This window comes from Triturus cristatus, chromosome 8 (assembly GCF_964204655.1).
Source record: "Triturus cristatus chromosome 8, aTriCri1.1, whole genome shotgun sequence".
Lineage (NCBI taxonomy): Eukaryota > Metazoa > Chordata > Amphibia > Caudata > Salamandridae > Triturus > Triturus cristatus.
In genome coordinates this window covers 1,687,003,077-1,687,030,985 of record NC_140591.1, presented here as the reverse complement: position 1 = coordinate 1,687,030,985, position 27,909 = coordinate 1,687,003,077, and the positions used below count along the sequence as shown (strand labels likewise).

The following is a 27,909-nucleotide window of genomic DNA, read 5'->3' as shown; positions in this document are numbered from 1 at the left end:
GGTAAACAGGGTACTAGCTGAGGGGCGTGGCGGCTCTGTCATGGAGAGGATTCAGAATCCCACCAAACGACAAAGGATCTGGCCGTACGTAAAACAAAGACAGGCACTTATAGTCATGTACACATATGCATCTAATATAGACTCCCCAGACTTGTTCGAGGAGAATGTACGCCTACTGACACCATATGCCCTCTATAATATATGTGGATGAGCGACTAACTGCATTTGGTACAGATGCCTAGGCCGCTCAAGGGCTAGGCTACGACACAAGTCAGAGTCTCCGGTGCATTACTTGATAGACTGGAAACATTCAGGGCCACTTTTACCAAACTTTCACATAGTGCAGCAAGCCACGTTAGTTTGCTGCTCTGTGTGAAGGGGAAGGGGCTGGAATGTGTTGTATTTAACATCATACGGTGCACTCCTGTCCTTTCCTTGCACTGGGCTCTCTCGGCTGCCTACCGCCAATGCAGGCACCCTTGCGCCAGAGTGCAAGGGTGCCTGCGTTGTAGGCAGGATTGTTTATCTGTAGGAAGGGGCACCTTCCTGCACAAAAACAATCCCCTGAGATGTTTTCATCATTCTATGTGTGCTACAAAATGCATCACGCATAGAAAGAGGAAACAACGAGGAGAAATATAGATGTTTCTCCTCGTTGAGCCTCCCCTGGGAAGGCGTAGGGTTTTGATGAATTCCCAGGTTTACTAGTATTGGTAAATCTGGGAATGCGTCAAAATCCATGGGTGGATGCGTCGGAACACCCAAACTCCGCCCAAGGAATGCCTCCCTGGAGCAGAGTAACGCAAGGCAGCGAATTGCACTACCTTGCATGACTCTGGATTTATCAAGCCACTCAGGGACAAGCAGGGGGGGCTTGATAATTTTCACTTAGGTTTTGTGTCACCCTTGTGCCCCCTGGCTTGGTGCAAGGGTGACACAAAACCCTTGATAAATATGTCCTAAATGTTATAGATCTTTGGAGAACGCAACATGGGCACAAGAGAGGTTCCTCTTTCTGTTCCCCGCCAGCACCACCTTTTCCAGGATAGATTTTGCATTCACACACTCAGAACAGATAGCTGATTTCGGAGAGGTACAATATCTGGACCACACACTCTCGAACCATGCACCGCTGACTGCTGAACTCCTGAGCCGTAGGTATGTAGCTACAATCCCACAATGTCGCCTATAGACCCGTGCACTACAAGACCAGGTGTTCAGGGAAGTCCTCAGGGACCCAATCAGGGATTACTTTGCAGTTAATAGAGGGTTGGTAAAATCGGCGGAAACAATACGGAAGACATACAAGGTGACTATAAAGGGAGCACGACTTATGGATCCTGGAAGTCCCTGGGTGACAGGATAACAAGGCTGGAAAAGCGTACAGCAGACATAGACCGACAGACGGTGCTAGCACCGGGGACTGAGGAATCAGCAACAGATAATGAAGGAACCAGAGCCGGAAAGGGACAGTATGGGGACAGACACTGAGTTATTGCATAAGCAGGGGGACAAAGCTGAACACTTATTGGTGTGGTTAGTGAGTACAGAAAAGGGAAGTAATGCTGTGGTGTCAATTAAAAGCAAGGAGTGAGGCAAACTCCCAAACCAGAGTGACATCCTCCGGAGGTTTGAGGAATTCTGTGCCACATTGTACACAAACCACATGACAGCGGAGGAGGCTGGCAAGTCAACCGTCTCAGATGAGGCGAGATTACCTAAGGTGACTGCAGAGATAGGCGAGACAATAAATAGCCTGATAGAGGAAGCAGATGGTAGATGGGGAGTTACAGATATGAAAACTGGTAGCGCATCAGGGAAATGATGGTCTGACAGCTTCATTTTACCAGGCATATGGAGGCCAGCTGATCCACAGTTATTAGCCATGTGCAGGGAAGCACTGGAGAAGGGTGTCCTTCCGAAGTCACTCCATGAAGCTCTCACAGTGGTGTTGCCTAACTCTGGGAAGGACCCATTCGAGTGCGAGTCATATAGACCACTGTCGATGATCAACGTGGAAGCCAAAGTTCTGTGGAGGATTCTAGCGAAGGAGACTGGCGAGGGCGGCTGAAAGTAAAGTACATCCCGATCAGGCTTGATTTGTGGGGGGACGAGTGACTCCCACAAACACTTGGACAGTGTTTCTTAGACAGTAAAGAAAGGTGAACGATGTTCTGTGGTGAGCTTGGATGCCCAAAAGGCCTTTGACTGGGCATTTATGATGCAAACATTGGTGAGATATGACCTGGGTCAGGAATTCCTGATATGGTGCCCACTCTATATGGATCATTAACCACCACAGGGGCAGCCCAATCCACCGGAACCAGGGGCATTCAGTAATTATTCCAAACAAAAGGTTCAAAGTGTATAAATCAAAAACAAATATCAAGAAGCAATAAAAACATGAATTTATGTAAACAAAAAAGAGAAGAAAAGAAAAAGAAAAGAAAAGAGACCCTGATAGAAAAACATACAAAATGTATTCAATAAAACGGCTCAGTGCTGTAAACTGGTACACACTTGTCTGGTTATATATATGTTTTTATGTTATATGTCTTTAACCAATCACCATAAGGGGTTGTTTGGACTGATACAGGGTGCCCACTAGAACTAGTGGACATCATATATCAGGCCACCTTCTCACGCAGACAAACTTAAGACAAAAGTGTGAGACCGGCCTCGTGGCGTGGGCCCTCCCGACCAGCAAGCCACCCTGCAACCGCACCGATCCTCGATGTCACAGACTTCCGGCCACCATGGCCCAACATCCCGATGGCCGGCCAGACCCCCAACACGCATGCCCAGCCGAGGGAGAGAGAAACCCCCCAAGCCAGACCGAGAGGCGCCGACCCTGTCACACCTCTGGTCTCTTCCCCAAGGGAGGTTTCGATCGACCACCAGGCCCCCGGTGAGCGGCCGCATCGCCTGCTGGGCGTCTGGAGTCCCTCCCGGACCCACCTGAACAGATCAAAGGGCCGAGCGACAGGAAGCCCCGACACACCGCCCCCAGGCACCAAGACCCCTCTCGGCGAGGACTCCGGACTTCAAAGAGGAGGGGGAGTATAACAAGGGGTGCTGAAGGGACGAGAGGCAGAGAAGACCTGGACTGACGAGAGCCTGCTGACCTGGTCGCGGCTCGATCGCTCCCCGAACAGAAGAACGCTACCCGAACTCTGAACCACCTGAGCCCTGCGGACGCTGTCGCGGCTCCCCGAACTCTGAACCATCTGAGCCCTGCTGACGCTGTCGCGGCTCCCCGAACTCTAAGCCATCTGAGCCCTGCTGACGCTGTCGCGGCTCCCCGAACCCTGAACCATCTGAGCCCTGCTGACGCCGTCGCGGCTCACCGAATTCTGAACCACCTGAGCCCTGCTGACGCCGTCGCGGCTCCCTGAACTACGACCCTCCGGTTCCTGCTGAGTGACTCGCGACCCGCTCCTCCAAGAGAATCGGCAGAGATTGCCGAGAGAAGCAACATCCCCTCAGCTCGAGGATTGAGAGCTGTGCGCCGGATACCTCGCAGAGACACTGATTCAAAGACTGTCCCGCTACCCCTTTTCCCCTCATCACGAGATCGCTGCCGCTTGTGGCCTTAATTCTGCACCTGCCTGCCGGATCATAAAGATCCCTGACAACCACCGATAAAAGCATATTATCTTACAACGAATTACTGTGTGGTGTCCCTCTATCCGAAGAAGAGAGTAAGCGCAGCGTGTGCGATCCTAGGTACGAGACCCTTCCAGGAAGGGCCTCCCTGCTCTTGCTCGGCCTATCTCTGGGTAAGGTGGGCCTCCAGGTGGTCGGGAACGCATTCCGCAGCCTCCCCGGGGAACGCCTTCCAACAAAGAAGCAATAAAAACATGAATTTATGTAAACAAAAAAGAGAAGAAAAGAAAAAGAAAAGAAAAGAGACCCTGATAGAAAAACATACAAAATGTATTCAATAAAACGGCTCAGTGCTGTAAACTGGTACACACTTGTCTGGTTATGTATATGTTTTTATGTTATATGTACCAGCTTACAACACTGAGCCATTTTATTGAATACATTTTGTATGTTTTTCTATTAGGGTCTCTTTTCTTTTCTTTTCCTTTTCTTCTCTTTTTTGTTTACATAAATTCATGTTTTTATTGCTTCTTGAGATGTGTTTTTGAATTATACACTTTGAACCTTTTGTTGGAATAATCACTCTATATGGATAGCCTGGCACAGGTGAAGGTGGGCAGCAGATTATCAGGGAGGTGCCCACTGGCCAGTATAGAGGGGAACGAGACAATACAAAGGTGCCCGTTCTAAACGGATAGCCTGGCATGGATGAGGGTGGGCAGTAGGTTATCAGGACGGTGACCACTGGCCAGTATAGAGGGGAATGAGACAAGGGTGCCCACTCTGTATGGTTAGCCTGGCACAGGTGAAGGTGGGCAGCAGATTATCAGGGAGGTGCCCACTGGCCAGTATAGAGGGGAACGAGACAATACAAAGGTGCCCGTTCTAAACGGATAGCCTGGCATGGATGAGGGTGGGCAGTAGGTTATCAGGACGGTGACCACTGGCCAGTATAGAGGGGAATGAGACAAGGGTGCCCACTCTGTATGGGTAGCCTGGCAGGGGTGAATGTGGGCTGCAGATTATCAGGAAGGTGGCCACTGGCAAGTACAGTGGGGAATGAGCCAGGGGTGCCCCTCACCCTGTTGATTTTTGCACTGGTAATTTAACCAGTGGCACACTTGATAAGGGCTCAGCGCGATGATGATAGCTTTCTGGTGGGAGACGCATCTGAGTTCATATCCCTATACGCTGATGACATATTACTGACCTTTACAACCCAGGTGGTCACCTGGGACAGGATGGAAAACACGATCGGGGAGGGTGGACACCATTCCGGGTTTAGACTGAATGCGAACAAATCTGTCCTTTTTCCCATAAATGCTGCGGCCTGGGCAACGAGGCCCCTCTTAATATACAACTCCCGTCCACCCCATGTAGGTATTTGGGAAGTTATCTGAGCACCAACCCCGTTGAGGTTTATGATGGCAATGTGGGCGCTTTATTGACGGGGTTGGAACAAAGGATTTACAGTCGGTTGAAACCTTGACATTACAGATATGGGTGAACCCTTTACATGCAATAATCAAAACAGCAGGAATATTACATGAAACTAATGGAAACTGATGCAGAGTCATGGGAGGGAAATGTAGTATTAACCGGTTAAACTTTTTATTGTTATAAATGTTTCTATGTATTGTAGTTATGTGCCTTGTTCAGGGAGTGGTTATAACTGTTTGTTTAGTGTGTTTGACAGACTCAAGAGCTAAATAAATTGATTCTAACTCTGAATCTACGAACATGAACCTCTGTCAATAGACTTCTGTCTACGGATACTGTTCTTTCTATATAGAGACTCCTCGATATGGACAGACCCCTCTCTATCGACAGACTCCTTCCTAACAGACAGACCCCTTTCTATGGACAGACTACTCTCTAGAGACAGAATTCACTCTACAGACAGACTCCTCTCTATCGACAGACTCCTCCCTACGGACAGACTCCTCCCTATGGACCGACCCCTCTTCATGGACAGACCCCTCTTCATGGACAGACTCCTCTCTATGGGCAGACTTCACTCTATGGACAGACTCCTCTCTATGAACAGACCCTACACTAACAACAGACTCCTTCCTAACAGACAGACTCCTCTCCAAGGACAGACCATTCTCTATGGACAGACTCCTCTCTACAAACAGACTCCTCTCTATTAACAGGCTCCTCTAGGAACAGACTCCTTGCTCCAGACAGACTCCTCTCTATGGACAGACTCCTCACTATGGAAGACTCCTCTTTGTGGACAGGCACCTCTCTGTGCGCAGACTCTGCTCGGTGAACTGACTTTTCTCTATGGACAGACCCCTTGCTTCTGACAGACTCCTGTCTACGATCAGACCCCTCTTTATGAACAGACCCCTTTGTATGGACAGACTTCTCGCTATCGACAGACTCTTCTCTATGGACAGACTCCTCTCTAGAGACAGAGTCCACAGTTTTTAACACAAGCTACTCACAATCTCTGTAATTTAAAATATTTAAGTGTAATTAAAAAACAATTATTTTGAGTAGAACACATCAATGCCATTTATCAGTATTTTATGAATTCCTTTATAGTTGATGAATTTTCTCAGGGTCTAAAGTGAACTGTCTGTAAACACATGAGAACCCCTCCCAGGACAGACACACAAACCTCACCTTGGTGTTCAGTTGTAGAGACCTCAGTCACTGAAGCTTCTCAGTATGAGTAGAGTTTGAGTTTCCCCCGTGACAGGTCCTCCAGAAGAGCTTCTCCCAGATCTGCAGAGCACTCACTTGAGACGTGAACATTACCCAGCCTGTCGAGCAAAAGCAGGTGCATCAGTCAATCGTGGGAATTTCATACAAACCCTATTGCCCCGCCCTCCCTGAGGACCGTCTCTGGGCACACGCCCTGCAGAGGAGCCCCTGTGTCCGTCTATCATGTCCAGACTCCACCTAGGACGCGCCGCCCAATCAAACCCATGTCTGGAGCAGCACCAGAGTCTATGAAACCACATATAGGACCCTTTGTACAGCGCACACCCTGAACTGATGTGCTTCAAGGCGCTCTTAGATGTGATGAATAAAGAAAAGAAGGGACAGTGCAATAAAGGCATCGCTTAGGATCACACAATCTGCTCACAGGAAAGCTGGGATTGCAGTTTATATTGTTTGTTTTTCCTGCAGATTGCTACTTCCATTGATACAAATCCATTCTACACACAAAAGATCTTTATCCAGCCAGAGCTGTTTAAAATAATTACAGAAGCCGGGATAAATGTAGGGCACTTCCTCACTTGGAGATATTGTGATATTTCACAAAACTGCAAAGAGACCTTTCAATGGGACACACCCAGCTCTCTCAGCAGGAGGGAACTTAAAAACAACTGTCTAAAGCACTTTTAATACCTTTTAATCCAGGATGGTGGAAAATGTCTAAATATATATATATAGACAGACACGCGTGCACACACTCACAGACCAACCCACATTCAGTCTCACAGACCTACACACAATCTGTCTCACAGACATACACACATTCTCTCACAGACCTAGCCACATTCTTTCTTACAGACCTGCACACATTCTGTCTTACAGACCTACACACATTCTGTCTCACAGACCTACACCCATTCTGTCTCACAGACCTACACACATTGTGCCTCACAGACCTACACACATTCTGTCTCACAGACCTACACACATTGTCTCACAGACCCACACATTGATTGTCAGGGCCCTGCTGCACCAGCTGGCAAATTAATGGCCCAACCGCTGTGCTTGCTGCCGACATGCCACCACACACACACAGGTACACACATCCACACACACACACACACACACACACATCCAGCCACACACAACCCCAGCCTCACAGACACACATACACACACACAGGTACAAAGAGCCACACAGAAACACGCACAGGTATACACTGCCACACAGACGCACACACACACATCCACACAGCCACACACAGCAACACACACTAGGGCGACCTCTGACCCTGTTTACCAGGCAGGTCGCTCCCCTCACCACCAAGCAGCCCCCTGTGTGACCGCTGACCGCTGCTGCATTGTGTCTGCCTGCGTTAGAGTGACTGTGCCCTCCTTCTCTTCTGTACCCACGAGTGAGTGCCGGTAATCTCCCCCACTGTACCTGTGTATTTTGCTGCCTTGACTGTTCCCCTCTCCTTTGTTGCCCAGATTGTGTCCCTTTTTCTTCTGTTATTCCCCGCGTCTCCCCCTCGCCGCCCGTTTCCCGCCGCCGTGTCCCATAGCTCCGCCCCCCTCGCACCCTATTGGCCGCCCGCTCCCACCTCCCAGCTGCTCCTCCCTCCCTCTCCCACTCATATGGAGGCCGCGCAGCGGTAGAGAGAGCAACCTCTGAACCTGTTTACCAGGCAGGTCGCTCCCCTCACCGCCACGCAGCCCCCTGTGTGACCGCAGACCGCTGCTGCATTGTGTCTGCCTGCGTTAGAGTGACTGTGCCCTCCTTCTCTTCTGTACCCACGAGTGAGTGCCGGTAATCTCCCCCACTGTACCTGTGTATTTTGCTGCCTTGACTGTTCCCCTCCCCTTTGTTGCCCAGATTGTGTCCCTTTTTCTTCTGTTATTCCCCGCGTCTCTCCCTCGCCGCCCGTTTCCCGCCGCGGCGTCCCGTAGCTCCGCCCCCCTCGCACCCTATTGGCCGCCCCGCTCCCACCTCCCAGCTGCTCCTCCCTCCCTCTCCCACTCATATGGAGGCCGTGCAGTGGTAGAGAGAGCGACCTCTGACCCTGTTTACCAGGCAGGTCGCTCCCCTCACCGCCACGCAGCCCCCTGTGTGACCGCTGACCAGTGCTGCATTGTGTCTGCCTGCGTTAGAGTGACTGTGCCCTCCTTCTCTTCTGTACCCACGAGTGAGTGCCGGTAATCTCCCCCACCGTACCTGTGTATTTTGCTGCCTTTGACTGTTCCCCTCTCCTTTGTTGCCCAGATTGTGTCCCTTTTTCTTCTGTTATTCCTCGCGTCTCCCCCTCGCCGCCCGTTTCCCGCCGCCGCGTCCCGTAGCTCCGCCCCCCTCGCACCCTATTGGCCGCCCCGCTCCCACCTCCCAGCTGCTCCTCCCTCCCTCTCCCACTCATATGGAGGGCGCGCAGCGCGCAGCGAGCAGCGGGCGCGCCGAAGGTGCGCCTAAGGCAAGCCGTCTGCGCCCGTCCACGCCTGGCCCGCGCCCAGCGCCAGACCCCCTGGCCCCCGCAGATGCCAGCCCAACCGCAAGACCTACAACGCCGACACTCTCATCGCACTCAACACCGGCCGGAGCCCCGTGCTGCAGAGCCACCCCAAGACGCACCCACGGACCCTTCACCTGCCAATCCTGCAAGTTCTCCTGCATCCGGACCCGTACCGCACCCGCCAAGCCAAGCACCAACAGCAACCACCTGAAGCACCTGAAGTGCATCATGCTCAACACCCGCTCCGTCCACAGGCACGCAGTGGAACTCTGGAACCTGCTCGACACCACATCCCTAGACGTCGCCTTCCTCACGGAAACCTGGATGAACGCCTCCTCAGCACCCGACATCGCCATCCCGGACGGATACAAGATCACCCGGAGGGACCGCGCCAACCAGAATGGAGGAGGCATCGCCATCGTCCACAAGAACACCATCCGCATCACGGCCAACTCCGAAGACACCCTCACAGCCGCCGAAGACCTGCACTTCCAGATCCACACCGACCCCAAGAATACCCTCAGAGGCACCCTCATCTACAGACCCCCAGGACCTCGCACACAATTCAGCGAAGACATCGCCGACTTCATCAGCCCGCACGCCCTCCCCTCCGCTGACTACATCCTCCTCGGGGACCTCAACTTCCACCTGGAGAACAACAACGACCGCAACACCACCATCCTGCTGGACAACCTCGCCAACCTCGGACTCAAGCAACTGGTGACCACCCCCACCCACTACACCGGCCACACGCTTGACCCCGTCTTCTCCAGCAAGGACATCACCTTCAGCCATGCCACCGGACTCTACTGGACAGACCACAGCTGCGTCCACTTCAGCTTCAGAAGGACCACGACTCACCACCACCCGCAACTGGTCCCCCGCAGAAGCTGGAACAAGATCACTGCCGACCAGCTCACCACATCCCTGAGACAGAACCCCCCGCCAGATCAGTGAACCCCAACCAGGCCGCCAACAACCTCACGAGATGGATCAGCAACTGCGCAGACGACCCCCTTGCTCCACTGAAGACCCCCCCGCCAGACCCGGCACCAAGAAAGCATCTTGGTTTACCGACGAACTCAAGAGCTCCAAGAAGAACTGCCGGGCCCTCGAGAAAGCCTGGCGCAGAGACCCAACTACAGACAACATGTCCACCCTCAAGCTCGCCACTCGAAGACATCACCAGCTGATCCACGCCACCAAGAAATCCGCATTCAAGGAACGACTGGACAACAACGCCCGCAACAGCAAGGAACACTTCAACATCGTCAAAGAGCTCTCGAACCCCAGCGCCGGAAACAACGACATCACGCCCTCGCAAGACCTCTGCAACGCGCTCGCCTCGTTCTTCCACAGCAAGATCGCAGACATACACAACAGTTTCAGCACACAGCCAACGCACCCTACGACCGGAACAACGCCCCCCACCACCACCCTCCGTGCCTGGACCCCGGTCAACACCGAAGACACCATCCGCACGATGAACTCCATCCACTCAGGATCTCCAACCGGCCCCTGCCCTTACCACGTCTTCAACAAGGCCGACTCCGTCATCGCACCCCACCTGCGGGACATCATCAACGCCTCCTTCGATACCGCCACCTTCCTAGAGAGCTGGAAGCACGCCGAACTCAGCGCCCTACTGAAGAAACCATCAGCGGACCTCACCGACCTCAAAAACTACCGCCCCATCTCGCTCCTTCCTTTCCCGGCCAAAGTCATCGAGAAGACCGTCAACAGACAACTGGCCGCCTTCCTCGAGACGAACGGATCCCTCGACCACACGCAGTCCGGCTTCCGGGCCAACCACAGCACCGAGACCGCCCTCATCGCAGCCACCGACGACATCCGAGCTTTGCTCGACAACGGGGAAACAACGGCCCTCATCCTCCTGGACCTCTCCGTGGCGTTCGACACGGTCTGCCACCGCACCCTAGTGCAGCGCCTCAACAACATCGGTATCCAGGAGAAGGCACTGGAATGGATCATCTCCTTCCTCGCCGGAAGAACACAGAGAGTCCGCCTACCCCCGTTCAGATCCGAGGCCACCGAAGTCATCTGCGGCGTACCACAAGGATCCTCACTCAGCCCCACCCTCTTCAACGTCTACATGAGCCCCCTCGCAGCCATCGCACGCCAACACAACCTCAACATCATCTCCTACGCCGACGACACCCAGCTGATCCTCTCCCTCACCAACGACCCTGCCACCGCCAGAACCAACCTACACGAAGGGATAAAAGACGTAGCCGAGTGGATGACGAACAGCCGCCTGAAACTGAACGCAGACAAGACGGAAGTCCTCATCCTGGGATCATCACCCTCCGCCTGGGACGACTCCTGGTGGCCCCCTGCCCTTGGCAGCGCACCCAAACCAACAGATCACGCACGCAACCTGGGCTTCTTCCTGGACTCCTCTCTCTCCATGACCAGACAAGTCAACGCCGTCTCCGCATCATGGTTCAACATCCTACGCATGCTACGTAAGATCTTCCGGTGGATCCCCACCGAAACCAGGAAGACGGTAAACCAGGCCCTCGTCACCAGCCGACTGGACTACGGCAACTCCCTCTACGCCGGAACCACTGCCAAACTCTAGAAACGACTCCAGCGCATCCAGAACTCCTCAGCACGCCTTATCCTGGACATTTCCCGACACAGCCACATCTCCGTACACCTGAGAAACCTGCACTGACTCCCCGTCAGCAAGAGAATCACGTTCCGACTCCTCACCCACGCACACAAAGCTCTCCACAACCAAGGCCCAAGATACCTCAACGACCGCTTGACCTTCTACACTCCCACCCGCCAGCTTCGATCAACCAGCCACGCCCTCGCTGCCGTCCCCCGCATCCGAAGAGCCACAACAGGAGGAAGATCCTTCTCCTACCTGGCTGCCAAGACGTGGAACTCCCTCCCCATCCACCTCCGCCTGACCCAAGACCGCCTCTCCTTCAGGAAGCAACTCAAGACCTGGCTGTTCGAGCAGTAGCGGACCCCCTCCCCCAAGCGCCTTGAGACCCTCCGGGTGAGTAGAGCGCTATACAAATGCTTGATTGATTGATTGACTTCCAGCAGTGATGTCATATGACAGTGTCGAGCAGCTGTCAATGGGCTGTCAAGAGGCTGGGATAAAACCGGACTTTAAGAAATGATTAGGGGGGGTTCCACCTCCTGCACCCCCTTCAAGATACACCCCTGACTATATACGGTCAGATGTTCTTTCCTCATTGTTCTGTCCATGTCCATCTTTAATATGGAAGTTTAAGGCCACAGCGGATCTGTTATTGGGCGAAGCGTCTAGTGGGAGAAGGTGACATTTTAATTCAAATATCTGAAAAACAAGCTTTAAAGAGTGCCCTTCTGCACCATTAGAGGGGCTTGTTCCAAACTCACTTCTCGGACTAGGGTGCCCCACTTCATAACCCTCACGTATTGCACACATTTTATTGTCTTGGAATGGATGTGCCTTTTCCACAACATTACAAAATATATGTATGATGAGCCCCACCTAGGATGTATATTATAGAAATCAATGATGTGATGAGAACTGCACAGATCCGTACCCCAGGGAGTGTAGTTTGCAGTTTGGATGTTTTAGGGCTTCACACAATTTCTTCACTCCAGCGTTTCCCAGATTATTATTGCCCAGGTCGAGCCCTGTGAGGGATGTGTTTGCTTCCAGGACAGAGACGAAGTCTCCACAGCATGAACTCGTGAGGGAGCAGCCACCCAACCTGCAGGAGAGAAGAGACATGGAGAGGAGTAAAGCAGAGCACAGACAGGGGCGTCACCGCTTCAGTTTTATCTTCATTTCCCTCCCGTCCTTGACTTACTCCCCTCTAGTGACACATCCGACCTTACACATCCGACCACGCCCTGGTTATATAGGCGTCTCCTGGGGGGAGTTCTCAGACTGGCAGAGGCAGGGTTAAATGCACATATTAATAAATATATTAAGACATATTTTCACCTGGAGACCATCTGCCGTGGTGTGAATGGTCAACTCACAACTTTAGCAGCTGTTGCAGTTAGTTGTATATTTACACGGGGTGTGATGCACACAGAGAGGTGTTTTCGTCAGAGGTCCCTGTGGGACGAGGTGTTTATCCCCAAAATAAAATAGTATATTGAGAGATAGGCTGTTGGAAAGGCGTTCGCCGGAGGGGGGTTCGCTGCCCGTCTTGCCCACCCCTTTGACCCACCTCTCCCACGTAGGCCGAACCAGGCGCGCACACCCTGAGATACACTACGAACAGAGTGACACCACACGTATTCTTTGTAGGACGATAGGTTCTTTTATCGATGATTTCAAGGGATCTTTATGATCCAAGATGCAAGCAGTACAGCAGTGGCACAAAGTACCACAAATCAGTCGTGGGGAATGGGGGTAGCGGGACAGTCTTTCAAGATAGTGTCTCTGCGAAATACCCTGCGGATAGCTCACAATCCTCGAGCTGGAGGGTGTCGTGTCTCTGGGCGATCTCTTACCGAGTCATCCTCAAGGGGAGCGCCGCGAGTCTCTCAGCAGGCACAGGTGGTCGGAGTTCGGGAGCCGCGATTCCGTCAGCAAGGCTCAGATGGTTCAATAGCTGGGGGGCCGCGAGTCACTCAGCAGGCCTAGGTGGTTCAGTGTTCGGGAGCCGCGACCTCGTCAGCAGGGCTCAGATGGTTCAATAGCGAGAGGCCGCGAGTCACTCAGCAGGCCCAGGTGACTTCAGCGTTCAGGAGCCGCGACAGCGTCAGCAGGCTCGGATGGTTCCAGGTCTTCTCTGCATTCGTTTCTCCGGCACCCCTTGTTATACTCCGCTGGCTCTTTGAAGTCCAGAGTCCTCGCAGAGGGGGACTGGGGTGACGGAGGGGGTTCGGCGGGATTTCCTGCCGCTCACTTCTTTGGTCTTTTCAGGTGGGTCTGGGAGGGACCCCAGACGCTCGGCAGGGGAGGCGCCTGCTCCCCAGGGGCCTGGTGGCCGATCGAGTCCTCCCGGGGAAGGCGATCCGAGGTGTGACTGGGCTGGCGCCTCTGGGTCTGGCTCGAGGGTTCCCGCTCCCTCGGTCGGACATGCGTGGTAGGGTGTCGAGTCTGTCAGGGCTCTGGCCGGCCCTCGGATCTGGGTGGCTGGGGCGGCCGGAGTCGGAGATGTCGTGTCTTGAGGGTGGTGGCAGGTTGGCTGGGTGATGGGGAGGGCAACGCCGTGAGGCCGGTCTCACACGCGTCCCCCCCAGCTGAAAGGCGTGGAGAACTACCCATCCACTGGGGGGTTCTCCTCGCCGAAGCGGAAGAACCAGGACAGGCCGTCGGCGTTGGCATGATCCGTCCCGGGGCGATGTTCGACAGTGAAATCCATCCCTTGGAGAGAGATGGACCATCGTAGTAGCTTGGGGTTCTCCCCCCTCATCTGCATTAGCCACCGCAAGGGCCGGTGGTCCGTCTGTACTCGGAAATGGGTTCCGAACAAGTAGGGCCGTAGTTTCTTGAGGGCCCAGACTACGGCAAAGGTCTCTCGTTCTATAGTACTCCAACGCTGCTCTCGCGGCAGCAGCCTTCGGCTGATGAAGGCTATGGGCTGATCAATGCCCTTGTCGTCGAACTGCGAGAGGACGGCCCCGATGCCGTGTTCGGATGCGTCGGTCTGGACCACAAACTCTTGGGAGTAGTCGGGGGCCTTGAGTACGGGGGCGGTGCACATGGCGGTTTTCAAGGCGTCGAACGCATGCTGGCACGGGGTGGTCCACTGCACCTTCTTCGGGAGCTTTTTGGAGGTCAACTCCGTGAGGGGCACCCGCGATACTACCATAGTTTTTAATGAACCTCCGGTAGTACCCTGTAAGGCCCAGGAAGGCCCGGACCGCCGTCTGCGTGGTGGGGGGCTCCCAGGACTTGATGGCGTCGATCTTCGGTTGGAGGGGGGCGACCTGGCCGCTGCCCACCTGATGCCCCAGGTAGACCACGGAGCCTTGCCCGAGCTGGCATTTGCTGGCTTTCACTGTTAGGCCGGCTTGGCGCAGGGCCATTAGTACTTGTCGGAGGTGCTGGAGATGCTCGTGCCATTGAGAGCTGAATACGGCGATGTCGTCAAGGTACGCTGCGCTGAACTCCTCGAGTCCGGCCAGGACCTTGTTCACCAACCGCTGGAACGTGGCTGGGGCGTTCTTCATCCCGAACGGCATGACCCTGAAGCGGTAGTGGCCATCTGGCGTGGAGAAGGCAGAGCGTTCTTTCGCTCCCTCCGTGAGAGCAATCTGCCAGTATCCGCAGGTCAGGTCGAAAGTGCTGAGGAACCGGGCGGCCCCCAGGCGGTCGATGAGCTCGTCGGCGCGGGGAATAGGGTGAGCGTCTGCTCGGGTGACCGCATTGAGCCCCCGGTAGTCCACACATAATCTTAGTTCAGGGGCGACCCCTGGGGAAGCCGCCTTCGGGACCAGGACCACCAGGCTGGCCCAGGGGCTGTCGGAGGGTTCGATTACTCCCAGGGTGAGCATCTTCTGTACCTCGGTCTTGATGCAGGTGCGGACCCGGTCAGGCACCCGGTAGGCTCGGTGTCTCACAGGCGGGCTGTCGCCGGTGTCCACGTCGTGGACACACCAGTCGGTGACCCTTGGAATGAGGGAGAAGAGGTCTGCGAATTGTCTGAGCAGCTGGCGGCAGTCGTCGGACTGTTGGGGAGTGAGGGTGGTTGAAAGTCTCACTCCCTCCACGGAACCATCCAGGTCTTTAGCGCACAGGGGGTCGGGCAGGGGTTCGGTGTCTTCTTCCGCCCCATCATCGGTGGCCAGTAGCAAACTTAATTCTGTTCTCACAAAGTGGGGCTTGAGACGGTTCACGTGGAGGACCCGGAGGGGGTTCCATGGGGACTGTACATCGACCAGGTACGTGACCTGGCTCTTCCGCTCGATCACCTTGAAGGGACCAGTCCATTTGTCTTGTAGGGCGCAGGGCTTCACCGGGGCCATGACCCAAACCTGCTGGCCCGGCTGGAACTTGACCAGGGTAGCGTTCTGGTCATACCAGCGCTTCATTTCTTCTTGGCTGGCCTCGAGGTTAGCCTCTGCGAGTTCTCTGAACTTCCTCGTCTGGTTGCGGAGCGCCAGGATGTAGCGGAACACATCAGGGGGTGTCCCCCGGGGGCTTGTCTCCCAGCCCTCTTTGACCAGGCTCAGGAGCCCTCGGACGGGATGTCCGTATAGCAGTTCGAAGGGGCTGAACCCCAGAGACTTTTGGGGAACTTCTCGGTATGCGAACAGGAGGCAAGGGAGGAGGACGTCCCATTTCCGGCGCAGGGGCTCTTCGAGGCCCAGGATCATTCCCTTCAGGGTTCGGTTGAAGCGTTCCACTAGGCCGTTGCCCTGGGGGTGGTAGGGGGTCGTGAACTTATACGTGACTCCGCACTGCTGCCACAGGGACTTCATGTAGCGGGATAGAAAGTTAGTGCCGCGATCACTCACAACCTCGCGGGGAAATCCGACACGGGAGAAGATCCCCATGAGAGCCCGGCCCACCACGGGAGCCGTCACGGTGCGGAGGGGGATGGCCTCGGGGTAGCGGGTGGCATGGTCCACCAGGACAAGGATGAATCTGTGGCCCTGGGCGGTCTTCGGATCCAGGGGTCCCACGATGTCGATGCCGACCCGCTCGAACGGGGTACTCACAACGGGGAACGGTTGTAAGGCAGCTTTGCGTTTTCCGCCACTCTTCCCACTGCCCTGGCACGTGAGGCAGGATTTGCAGTGTACTTCTACATTCGCTCGCATCTTGGGCCAATAGAAGTGGGTAACCAATCGCTGATATGTCTTGTCTTGGCCTAAGTGTCCTGCCAAGGGTACATCGTGGGCCAGGCCCAGGAGGAGGCTCCGGAAACGCAGGGGTACCACCAGTACCCAGGCTGCGCCTAGCTCGGCGGACTTTTGCTCGCTGTATAGGAGGCCATTGTCCCAATAGATCCAATGGGTTCCGGTTCGGTCACCGGCGGCCCGGGCTTCGGCTTGTTGTCTGAGTCCCACGAGGGAGGGGCAGGTGGCCTGTTCCTGGCAGAACTCTTCACGGGAGGGCCCCCCCCCCTCACAGCGCCACTGGGCCATCTCGGGCAGTTCTCCGAGCTCAGTCAGGGCCTCTGGGGCGGAAGGTTCCGGCCCTTCTCCCGGGTTAGTGTCTTCTTCTCCCTCTGAAGGAGGGTTGTCCGCTTCTGGTAGGGTGTCCCGGCTCTCGGGGATAGTGTTCGGTAGGAGGGCTTCACCGCCCTCGGAGAGAGGCAATCGCGCGGTCATGGAGCGCGTGGTGGCGCAGACCCATTCTGGTAGGCCCATCATCTCCAGATGGGCTCTTCGTTCTACTTGCCCCCACGGGGAACTCTCCAGGTCGTTGCCCAGGAGGCAGTCTACGGGCTGTGATGTCCGGACCGCTACCTTCAGTTCTCCGGAGACCCCTCCCCACTCGAAGGGCACCAGCGCCATCTGGCAGAGGCTCTCAGAATTGTCGGAGGATACGACCGGACAGAGGGCACCGGTTAGGATCTGGTCTTCTGAAATTAGGCTGCGGTGGACCGCGGTGACACTCGCCCCGGTGTCGCGGAGGCCCTCGACTCGGTGGCCGTTGATGGTCACCTGCTGTCGGTATTTCTTTGTGTTGGCGGGCAAGGGTGTCCCGGGGACCATTTCTCGATCACCAAGGGAGACCAGGGCCATGGCCGCCGGTTCCCATTCTTCGGAGTCCTCCATCTCTTCCCCCAGAGCCACGGAGGCCATCTGCCGGGCCGTGGGGTTGGTCGTTGTGGTTCGCTGATACTGGGGACACTGGGGGTCATTGGCGTAGTGTCCGGGCTGTTGGCAGCGGAAGCAGGTGATCCTAGCTCGTGGACCTAGCCGTCCTGGGGCTCCGGTGCTTGCTGGGGACGGGGCTGAACCCGCCGCTGGTGGGCTGCTGGGAGGGCTGGTTGAGGACCCCCCGGGGAAGTCTCTTGGTCGGCCGTGGTTCCCTCCGCCCCTCTGGCGGGGGGGGCCTTGACTGTGGCGGCCGTAGTCCCCCATGGGGCCCCGGGTGGCTCGGGTATTCACCCAACGATCAGCCTCAGCGGCCAGCTTCCGAGGGTCGGTGAGTTTACTGTCCAGGAGATGCTGGCGCAGTTCTACAAAGCAATTGGCCGCTAAATGTTCCCAGGCAATCAGATCAAACAGTTCTTCGAAGGTGGAGACCTTGCTGCCCTTGATCCACCCGTCCAAGGCTCGGCTGTAAAAGTTCACGTATTCTACCCACGTGGTGCCCGGTATCTTCGTGCAATCTCGGAACCGTTGTCGGTACATTTCGGGGGTGAGTCCATACCGGCCCACGAGGGCTTCCTTCATGTGGCTGTAGGAGTTCATGACCGTGGAGGGCAGATCTAGCAGGGTGTCTCTTCCTTCGCTTAAGAACCGGCCCCATAGGCCAGCCCCCCAATCCTTCTGCGGGACTCGGTGAGAGGTCATGGCGACTTCGTAGGCCTTAAACCACTGCTGGATATCGTCGTTCTTGTAATACTCCTTTACCACATCCTTGGGGATGTGGACTTTGGTCTCCCCGGTGGGAGCGGACGGTGGATTCCCGGGTGGCTGTGACTTTTTGTTTTTAGCCCGCCACTCGATCTCCTTCAGGCTGCGTTCATGTTCTAGCTGGAGTTTTTTTTCGTCGTGCTCTCTTTGGCGTCTCTTCTCTTCGAGTTCCCCTTGTAGCCGTAACTGCTCGACGGCCAACTTTTTCTCTGCCAGTTTTATTTCTCCCTCGATTTTTAGTTTTGCCAGTTCAAGTTCGTGGTTGCGGCTTCTCTCTCGGTCCGCTAGCTCCTCGGGGGACAGGTTCCCCTCTGGCCCGTTGTTTCTCACCGGGATGCTTGGTGGTTCATGGGCAGAGTCTCCTTCCGTTTGGGTCGGGGGCGCCCCCGTCTCGACCCAGGTTTTCAGTACTTTCTGGAAGTCTTCCTTTGTGCTTAATCCGGTGGTAGCGATGCCAAGGTCTTTGCAAAACTGTTTTAATTCTCTATGTGTGTAATAGTCCAATTGATCCTCTCGGAACGGTGAGATTATTTCGGTACCTGCGGCACCCAGGGAGGTTTCTCCTTCCATCTCTGTTTGGTAGTGCGTCAGTCGTTCACTGCACGCTCTCTTTCGGTGTCGGCTCGGATCCCGTCGTCTGCCACCAAATGTTGGAAAGGCGTTCGCCGGAGGGGGGTTCGCTGCCCGTCTTGCCCACCCCTTTGAACCACCTCTCCCACGTAGGCCGAACCAGGCGCGCACACCCTGAGATACACTACGAACAGAGTGACACCACACGTATTCTTTGTAGGACGATAGGTTCTTTTATCGATGATTTCAAGGGATCTTTATGATCCAAGATGCAAGCAGTACAGCAGTGGCACAAAGTACCACAAATCGGTCGTGGGGAATGGGGGTAGCGGGACAGTCTTTCAAGATAGTGTCTCTGCGAAATACCCTGCGGATAGCTCACAATCCTCGAGCTGGAGGGTGTCGTGTCTCTGGGCGATCTCTTACCGAGTCGTCCTCAAGGGGAGCGCCGCGAGTCTCTCAGCAGGCACAGGTGGTCGGAGTTCGGGAGCCGCGATTCCGTCAGCAAGGCTCAGATGGTTCAATAGCTGGGGGGCCGCGAGTCACTCAGCAGGCCTAGGTGGTTCAGTGTTCGGGAGCCGCGACCTCGTCAGCAGGGCTCAGATGGTTCAATAGCGAGAGGCCGCGAGTCACTCAGCAGGCCCAGGTGACTTCAGCGTTCAGGAGCCGCGACAGCGTCAGCAGGCTCGGATGGTTCCAGGTCTTCTCTGCATTCGTTTCTCCGGCACCCCTTGTTATACTCCGCTGGCTATTTGAAGTCCGGAGTCCTCGCAGAGGGGGGACTGGGGTGACGGAGGGGGTTCGGCGGGATTTCCTGCCGCTCACTTCTTTGGTCTTTTCAGGTGGGTCTGGGAGGGACCCCAGACGCTCGGCAGGGGAGGCGCCTGCTCCCCAGGGGCCTGGTGGCCGATCGAGTCCTCCCGGGGAAGACTGGGCTGGCGCCTCTGGGTCTGGCTCGAGGGTTCCCGCTCCCTCGGTCGGACATGCGTGGTAGGGTGTCGAGTCTGTCAGGGCTCTGGCCGGCCCTCGGATCTGGGTGGCTGGGGCGGCCGGAGTCGGAGATGTCGTGTCTTGAGGGTGGTTGCAGGTTGGCTGGATGATGGGGAGGGCAACGCCGTGAGGCCGGTCTCACATAGGCCAACAGCACATGTTGGGTACTTTTCAGGGGTTCATATTTTGGAGTGCTGACATAAGATAAGGGATAGGCGGCACAAGTGTGAATTTGCCAGGATGGGGTGAGTAATCCCTCCTTACATATGTAATTAGATTACAAAAGCACTGCTCATTGTCAATGTTGAACTCGTAATGTTGGCTCCTGGTGAGTATTCACTCATCTGCACTGGGTCTGACCCTATAGTGGTGCACTCCTAGCTCGGAAGTGCTGATAAACTTCTGACCCAAAAGAGCGGATTTGAGGTCAAGGGTCATCGCTCTCCACCTGCAGGTGGGGTCTGTTTTCCTACAATCACCCGCCCTCGGGATTCTTATGGAATTACCATGAAATGTTCTTTTGTGCGGAATGTAACATTATTTCACCAAAGTTCCTGTCGCGGATATTGCTTCTCATGCCTGTCCTGATGTTCGTACCGGTCACTGGAGACGCTGATATTTGGAAATAAACACAGTATTTGTCTTTTTAATGTGCATGCCTGCCCGGGCTGCACACAGGCATGTGTGGGGCTGTCAGAGAAGGTTGTTTGTCCAGAGTGGAGACAGACACGTCTCTGTTATGTTTGAGGGCCCGGCTGTTGAGGTGCGGGCCCCGATGGTAGCGGGCAGGGCCGTGAGTGCAGGATGGCCAAAGAATCACTCGGAGCCGGTAGTAGTGTTACTGGGTTCACGGTCGTAGCCCAAGAGAGCGTACGTACTCGCGTAACCCCTATTTATTCTACGTCACATGACTCTACGTTGCCGAGACGTCCATTATATCATCGCTAACATTGATGACACCGGGAATGTCTGCAATCAATTCCTGTATCACATTTTGAAATACCTCGGCGGCTCTGGATACTCCAAAACTCAATCTGGTGTACCTCCTGAGTCCCACATGTGTTGAGAACGTGGTTATGTTGCGGGAGGCCTCGTCCAGCACCAGTTGATGATATCCGGAACTCAGATCCAGTTTTGAGAACCAGCGAGCTCCCGCCATTTCTCCAATGAGGTCGTCTATCGTGGGCGTGATGTGACGTTCCCGCTTGATCGCAACACAACGCAGATTCGCACCGCGCCCGGTTGTTTGAGCTTTCGTGTGACGATGATGGGGGACACCCACGGCGTGGGCCCGGATACCTTCTCAATGATCCCTGCGGCCTCCAGCTTCTTGAGCTCCTCCTCGACCAGCGGCCTCAGGTGGAACGCTATTCGCTGGTGTCTTAGGGCGACGGGTTGGACCGTGGGATCGATGTGAAGGTGAATTTCCTTCCCATTAAACCTCCATATTCCTTGAAAAACTTCTGCGAATTCGTCAAGGATATGTTGGAGTGACTCTTGATGTACTCCGAAGGCAAAGGTTACTACTCCCAGGTCTTCGGCTGCTCGGCACCCCAGGAGCATCCCCTGTCCGTCCTCGGTGACATAGACATTGGCTGTGATGGAGTTTGAGCCATGTGCGATGGTGGTCCGGAACCGTCCCTGTATCTTCAAAGGCGCCTCTTGTCCGTAAGCGAACACGGTGATGGTTGATGGGTGGAGAGCCGGTCGTGGATCCATGGTGCTGTGTAGGGTTGAGGCCATGATGTTGATGGTGGCCCCTGTGTCTACTACAGCAGTGACCTCCTGGGACCCTACCCGGATGCTGCACTGAGGCAGGCGTCTTGACTTTCTGGTGGTGGTGCCGATCAGGTGGACTTTGTGCACCACCCTCTCCTCCTCCTCATCATCGTCCATGTCACTTAGGGCTAGTTCTTCTTCTTTGAGAGTGTTCGCTACCTGGCGAGGCTTGGGATACTTTCTGGACCTACACACCTTTTCGAAGTGATTAAATCGCCCACATCCTGAGCATCTTTTGCCCTTTGCAGGACACTCAGCCGCCGTGTGCGGTGGACCCCCGCAGTATCCGCATGACTTGATTTGCCCCGGAGAGGGTGTTCCTGGTCCTTTCCTGTTCCACCTCTGTGGATGTTTGGTCGTTACCGCGTTTACTGGTTCCGACTTCACCGGTGTTTGGAGAGCAGCCTCCATGTGCGCCACCCGCGCTTTCGACAATTCTTTGGTCCGCCCTAAAGTCAGTATTTCCGCTAGGCGCTTGCCGGACTCTTCGAGTATGCGTTCTCGCAATTTGGCGGACACACATCCTTGGATTATCTGTCCCCTGATTTCTTGGGTTTCATTGCGAAACCCACAGGTGGTCACTAGGTTCTTTAATCGCGCGTGATACGTGTCTAACGATTCCTCCGGAAGTTGGCGCGCTTGCCGGAAGATGAACCTCTCATAGTCCTGATTGGCCATGGGCTCGAAGTGTTCGTTGAGGGCATTTATTAGCGTGTGGTGGCTCTTTGGGGTGGCTTCAACTATCGTTTTGACGATATTGTGTATATCTTTACCTCCCAGGTGAATCAGCATTTCTCGCTTCTGGTCCTTGTGGACCTTGGTGGCATCAAAGAAGATACGTAAGCGGTCTACCCAGTATTTCCATCTGGCCGCTAACGCCGATGGCGGTCCTTCCACTGTAAACGGCTCAATGGGTGGTATGGTGGCCATTGTCCTATTGTGTCTTGTCGCCTGGGACACTCCTAACCTCTGTGGCCGTGACAAGTTGGGTACGAGCTTGCAGCTCCAGTGCTCTTGGGCTGGCCTACTCTGGGTGGCTCGCACTGCTCCCCCTCTGCTGATGGGAACCTTGCCTGGTGTATCCTATGGTCCACTTTTCGCTGGGCTCCACCACTGGTGCCGCGTGTTGCTACAGCATGGGGTGTGTGTGGGCTTGCTTGCAAACGGGGAGCCTGCCCCGGTGTTTGTTCCTGTTGGTTCCTGTGTGTGGGCCAGTGTCTCTTTGTTTGTATTGGTTATACACTTATCTTCCCCTTCACCACACAGCAGAGGTACTCACAGAGAGCTGCAGGCAGGCCTCCACCCGGATGCTGACGACCCCACCACGTATTTTCCTTCCTCGAGGCCCGAGGCGATCAGCTGCGCCATCGGAAGCAGGGCCTGGACCACGTGTGCAGGGGTGATGTGCTCCGGTTTGCCCCCACCTGACACGGGGCATAAATTCCTCAGATAACACGCGCCGAAGGCAGAATGTGTGCCGCACCGCACTCCGCTGGGGCTCCTGACGATCAACGCGCACTGGGGCACGAGCGCCGCGAGCGGAAAACAGCGCTCGCGGCCGCCACACCAGCGCGCAAGGCACACACGGGCACGCCCACCCTCGTCGCCAATTGTTATGTTTGAGGGCCCGGCTGTTGAAGTGCGGGGTCCCGATGGTAGCGGGCAGGGCCGTGAGTGCAGGATGGCCAAAGAATCACTCGGAGCCGGTAGTAGTGTTACTGGGTTCACGGTCGTAGCCCAAGAGAGCGTACGTACTCGCGTAACCCCTATTTATTCTACGCGCAGAGTCACATGACTCTACGTTGCAGTCAGCGCCGGTGTCGTCACTGGCGCAACATTACTCGTCTCCACCGCGGTCAAGCTATGGTGGGCCTTCTTTTAATTGAGCGTTCAGCCATAATGTGGCGGTAAGAACACCTCGTCACCACAGAGTATGCTTATCGACAACATTTAATCAGGCCGAAGTCTCTGTGAGTCCGACTCAGATAACTCCATTTCTAGGTTTGTGATTCATTCAGCAAAGGCCGAACTTATCTCCAGAGGCAAAGGGTTCAGATTAGAAACAAAGATCTGAGCAGCTTTGAGAAACAACTAATTTAAGTATCTTCAAATGTTACCCATGATAGGAGCATATTATCAAGGGCTATTTCGCCAGAAACCACGTGAGGTAGCTCAGTCGGTTAATGCCCATGTCCGAGTTCTTTGGGTGATCTGCAGCCATTCATTTGAACGCAGTGTGTTTTCAGTGGCCCTGCAGCCATGGGAGGGGCCCCAAAGGCAGAGGAGTGTGAACACGGAATTATTCCCAGCGCTTCCCCGATGGCTGGGTGCTCTTGCGCACATCTGTCCCTCCTACGGGCTCTGTGATGTTCTCCTACAGAAAAGAAGCATCAGCTCCTCAGCAGCAGTGGGGGCAGACAGCAGAGGTTGTAGTGTGCAGGGAGTGCCCGCAGATGTAGGGCAGCTGTGCCACAGGGTGCAGAGGGAGACTGCGGATGCAGAGGGGGCAGGTGAACTGTGCTGCCAGGGTGCTGCGGATGCAGAGAGCAGTGGGGGCAGACAGCAGAGGTTGTAGTGTACAGGGAGTGCCCGCAGATGTAGGGCAGCTGTGCCACAGGGTGCAGAGGGAGACAGCGGATGCAGGGGGGCAGGTGAACTGTGCTGCCAGGGTGCTGCGGATGCAGGGAGCAGGGGGGCAGACAGCAGAGGTTGTAGTGTGCAGGGGGGTGTAGGAGAGCTGTGCTGACAGGGTGTGGAGGGAGACGCCGGATGCAGTGTGGCAGGTGAACTGTGCTGTCAGGGTGCTGTGGATGCAGGGAGCAGAAGTTGTAGTGTGCGGGGGGTGTAGGGCAGCTGTGCCCACAGGCTGCTGAGGCAGACTGCCATGCTCTCTTACAGAACAGAAGCCTCAGCTCCTCAGCAGCAAAGAGGGGCCACGAGCAGCACAGGGCCCTGTCCAGGGAGGGGACTCCCTGTCACCCTACACACGTCCATCAGAAATGAACAGAACTGCCTGAGGGGGGGGCGTATGTTTACAGTGCAGTGATGCAGGGTGCAGTGTGACTGCAGTGTGCAGTGGGGCAGGGAGGCTTCTGCAATGAGGATGGAGGGCAGGAGAGCAGTGGTGGCGGTGCGCTGCGGATGCAGGGGGCAGACACCAGGAGTTGTAGTGTTCAGGGGGGTGCCCTACAGATGTAGGGCAGCTGTGCTGACAGGGTGCAGAGGGAGACTGCGGATGCAGTGTTGGCAGGAGGGCAGTGGTGGCGCTGTGCTGCGGGTGCAGTGAGGGCAGGAGGACAGTGGTGGCGCTGTGCTGCGGGTGCAGGGAGCAGTGGCTCACATGGGGGGGCATTCCTGGCTGCCCGGTGAACGGAGCATGAACTAGTCGCGCCTCTGTAGGACGTCTTGCTCTCCAAGGAAGAGGTGTGGTGCAGCGGCCAGGGTGCCTGACTACGGGGTTCACGGTTCGATCCCCGGCGCCAGCGGCAGGTTAGCCCAGCATCAAGAGACTCTGGGCAATAGCTTGCTTAATCTTCCCGAGGGCCCCCAGCGCCGGGACACCACTTCAGAGGTAGCTGTGCGCTTTACAAATATTGGTATTTCATTTCCAAGGAGCTGTGAAATGGCGCAGGATGTGACCGCGGGCAGATATCACGCTCGATTGGTGAAAGTTTGCACAGTTCCCATCCCCCTGCATGCACAGGTGTCTCCTAAGAGCTAACAAATATCTGTTGGTGATCTATGCCGTGTCCATCAAATACAAGCAACACGCTCGAGTTCCATCGCTGACCAAATATCGCATCTGGAAATATCGTGACACAAAAATATTGAATTGAATATTAAAATATAAAATATTGTGACATAAATATCCTATACTTATAACGGTGAGTACAAAAATATCAGGAACAAATATTGTTGGCGCTTATATCACTGTATAAAATATCCACTATGGACAGACTCCTTACTATGGACAGACTCCTTCCAATCAACCGACTCCTCCCTACGGACAGACCCCTTCCTATCGATAGACACCTCCCTATTGACAGAACCCTCTCTATGGACAGACCCCTCTCTATGGACAGACCTCTCTCTATGGACAGACTCCGCTCTATGGACAGACTCCTTTTTATAAACACACTCCCATCTAAGAACAGATGCTTCTCGATGGACAGACTCCACTCTACAAACAATCTCATCTCTACTGACAGACTTCTCTCTATGGACAGACCCCTCTCTATGTACATACCCCTTTCTATCGACCGACTCTCCCTACGGCCAGACCCCTTTCTATGGAGAGACTCCTCTCCATGAACAGACCCCTCTCTATCGACTGACTCCTCCCCACAGACGAACCCCTTTCCATGGACTGACTCCTATATACGGACAGACTCCTCTCTACGAACAAACCACTCTCTATGGACAGACTCCTCTCTATGGAAAGACTCCTCTCTATGGTCAGACCACTCTCTATGGTCAGACCCCTCTCTATGGACAGACTCCTCTTTATGAACAAACTACTCTCTATGGACAGACCCCTGTCTAGGAGCAGACTCCTTCCTACGGACAGACCCCTCCCTACGGTCAGATCCGTCTTTATGGACAGGCTCGTCTCTATGGACAGACCTGTCTCTATAGACAGACTCCGCTCTACAACAGACTCTTTCCTATGGACAGACTCCTCTCTAAGGAATGGACTCCTCTCTATGACCAGACTCCTACCTACAGACAGACCCCTATCTATGGAAAGACTCCTCTCTATGGACAGACTTATCACTACGGGCAATCGCCTCTCTATGCACAGTCCTCTCAACGAACAGACACCACTCTATGGACAGACCCCTCTCTACAAACACTCTCATCTCTAAGGAGAGGCTCCTCTCTAGGATCAGACTCCTATCTATGGACAGACTCCTCTTTACGGACAGACTCCTCCTTATGGACAAACTCCTCTCTATGGATAGACTCGTCTCTATGAGCAGACTCCTTCCTATGGACAGACTCCTCTCTACGGACAGACTCCCCTCTACAGACAGACTTCTCTCTACAGACAAATTTCACTCTCCATACAGACTTCACTCTACGGACAGACTACTCTCCACGGACAGACTCCTCTCTATGGACAGACTGTTCTCTATGAACAGACCCCTCTCTATGGACAGACTTCTACCTACGTACATGCCCCTCTCTATGGACAGTGAGGAACTTCGATTTTTGATCGTGATCGAATCGACCCGCCATTTTGTGCATTACCGCCATTTTATGTTGCCCTCACTCAGGCAACACGGCGAACGAAGTCATTTCTGCATTTCTGCTTTTTCTGCAACATTGTGTCGAAATGAACCCTCTGCCTCTGTTTACGAAGCTGGTGTTTGGACTGGCCGAGTACACTAATCCTCGTCTGGTTTCCTTAATCCCTGTCTCAACCATCTGTTGGTTCACACTATTCTTTCCTGACTTTATCTTATCGTCTGGCCTTCGCTGTCCTCTGCTCGCATTCTCTAGTTTCACAACTGTCCTCCAAAACACACAAAGGTGTCTCGCCATCTGCAAGTCAGTTACAAATCCCTTAATACATTAACCTGAGGGAAGGGGTGACAAAAACAGTTGGAGGAGAGGTTTCCCCGAGTTACATGATATATTGTTTTCCAACTCTCCCTATTGGTTCTGGTCCATTTTCCGACTTTTCTTACTGGCTCTCTCTGTATGTTTTAGGTGTGTTCTTGGTTAATGTATATGTACCCTATATACTATAAAAGACTGTGCGCCACAGAGTGAAGTGGCAGTCTCCTGAGAACCTACCTTGTGTACTTCTGGGATAACTGTACTAGCTGCAGCTAATAAATCCGATCTTTTACGCCTGACAGAGTGTCCCGTGTCTCTGTGAAGCTGAGCAGGAGAACTCAGGAGATTAAGGCGTACCCTGCGCTGCCAGGCCCATAAGGTTCTGGTTCTTCAAATGGCGCCCAACGTGGGGCGGCTTCAGTGGTAGTGGTTCTGCCTGAAGGTCGTGAGGAACCCTGCAAGAAAATTCTGGAGGAATCGCGAGCCACGTTAAGCGACCCCTGTATGTCGAAGTGGTCCGAAAGTCTTTTGCAGCGTGGTTACTCCTTCCTGACGGCTACTGACGACTACTGCCCTGACTGCTGCCCTGCCTTGGCCCTTTCTTCGATGATGTATGGTAAGGCGAGACGATAGACGGGCCTATGTCGGTGTAAGAAGACGTCCTTAGTTAAGTATCTTCGTGGGTCGCGCCCACAATTTTT

At 54.6% G+C, this 27,909-nt stretch overlaps 1 protein-coding gene across 4 annotated transcripts in view; it reads right to left on the bottom strand.

Annotated features, from left to right (window-relative positions):
* LOC146808607 (NACHT, LRR and PYD domains-containing protein 3-like) overlaps positions 1–27,909 on the bottom strand; it is an 800,827-nt gene that overhangs the window by 127,231 nt on the left and 645,687 nt on the right. For 3 of the 4 annotated variants that reach the window (XM_085623632.1, XM_085623635.1, XM_085623633.1), the window contains 2 exons: positions 12,352–12,522; positions 6,241–6,380 (listed from right to left, as the gene is read on the bottom strand). In XM_085623632.1, the coding sequence (XP_085479758.1) occupies positions 6,281–6,380; positions 12,352–12,522 (271 nt within the window). In that variant the 3' untranslated portion in view covers positions 6,241–6,280. The remainder of the gene's footprint in view (positions 1–6,240; positions 6,381–12,351; positions 12,523–27,909) is intronic. The other variant, XM_085623634.1, reaches the window with a different exon arrangement.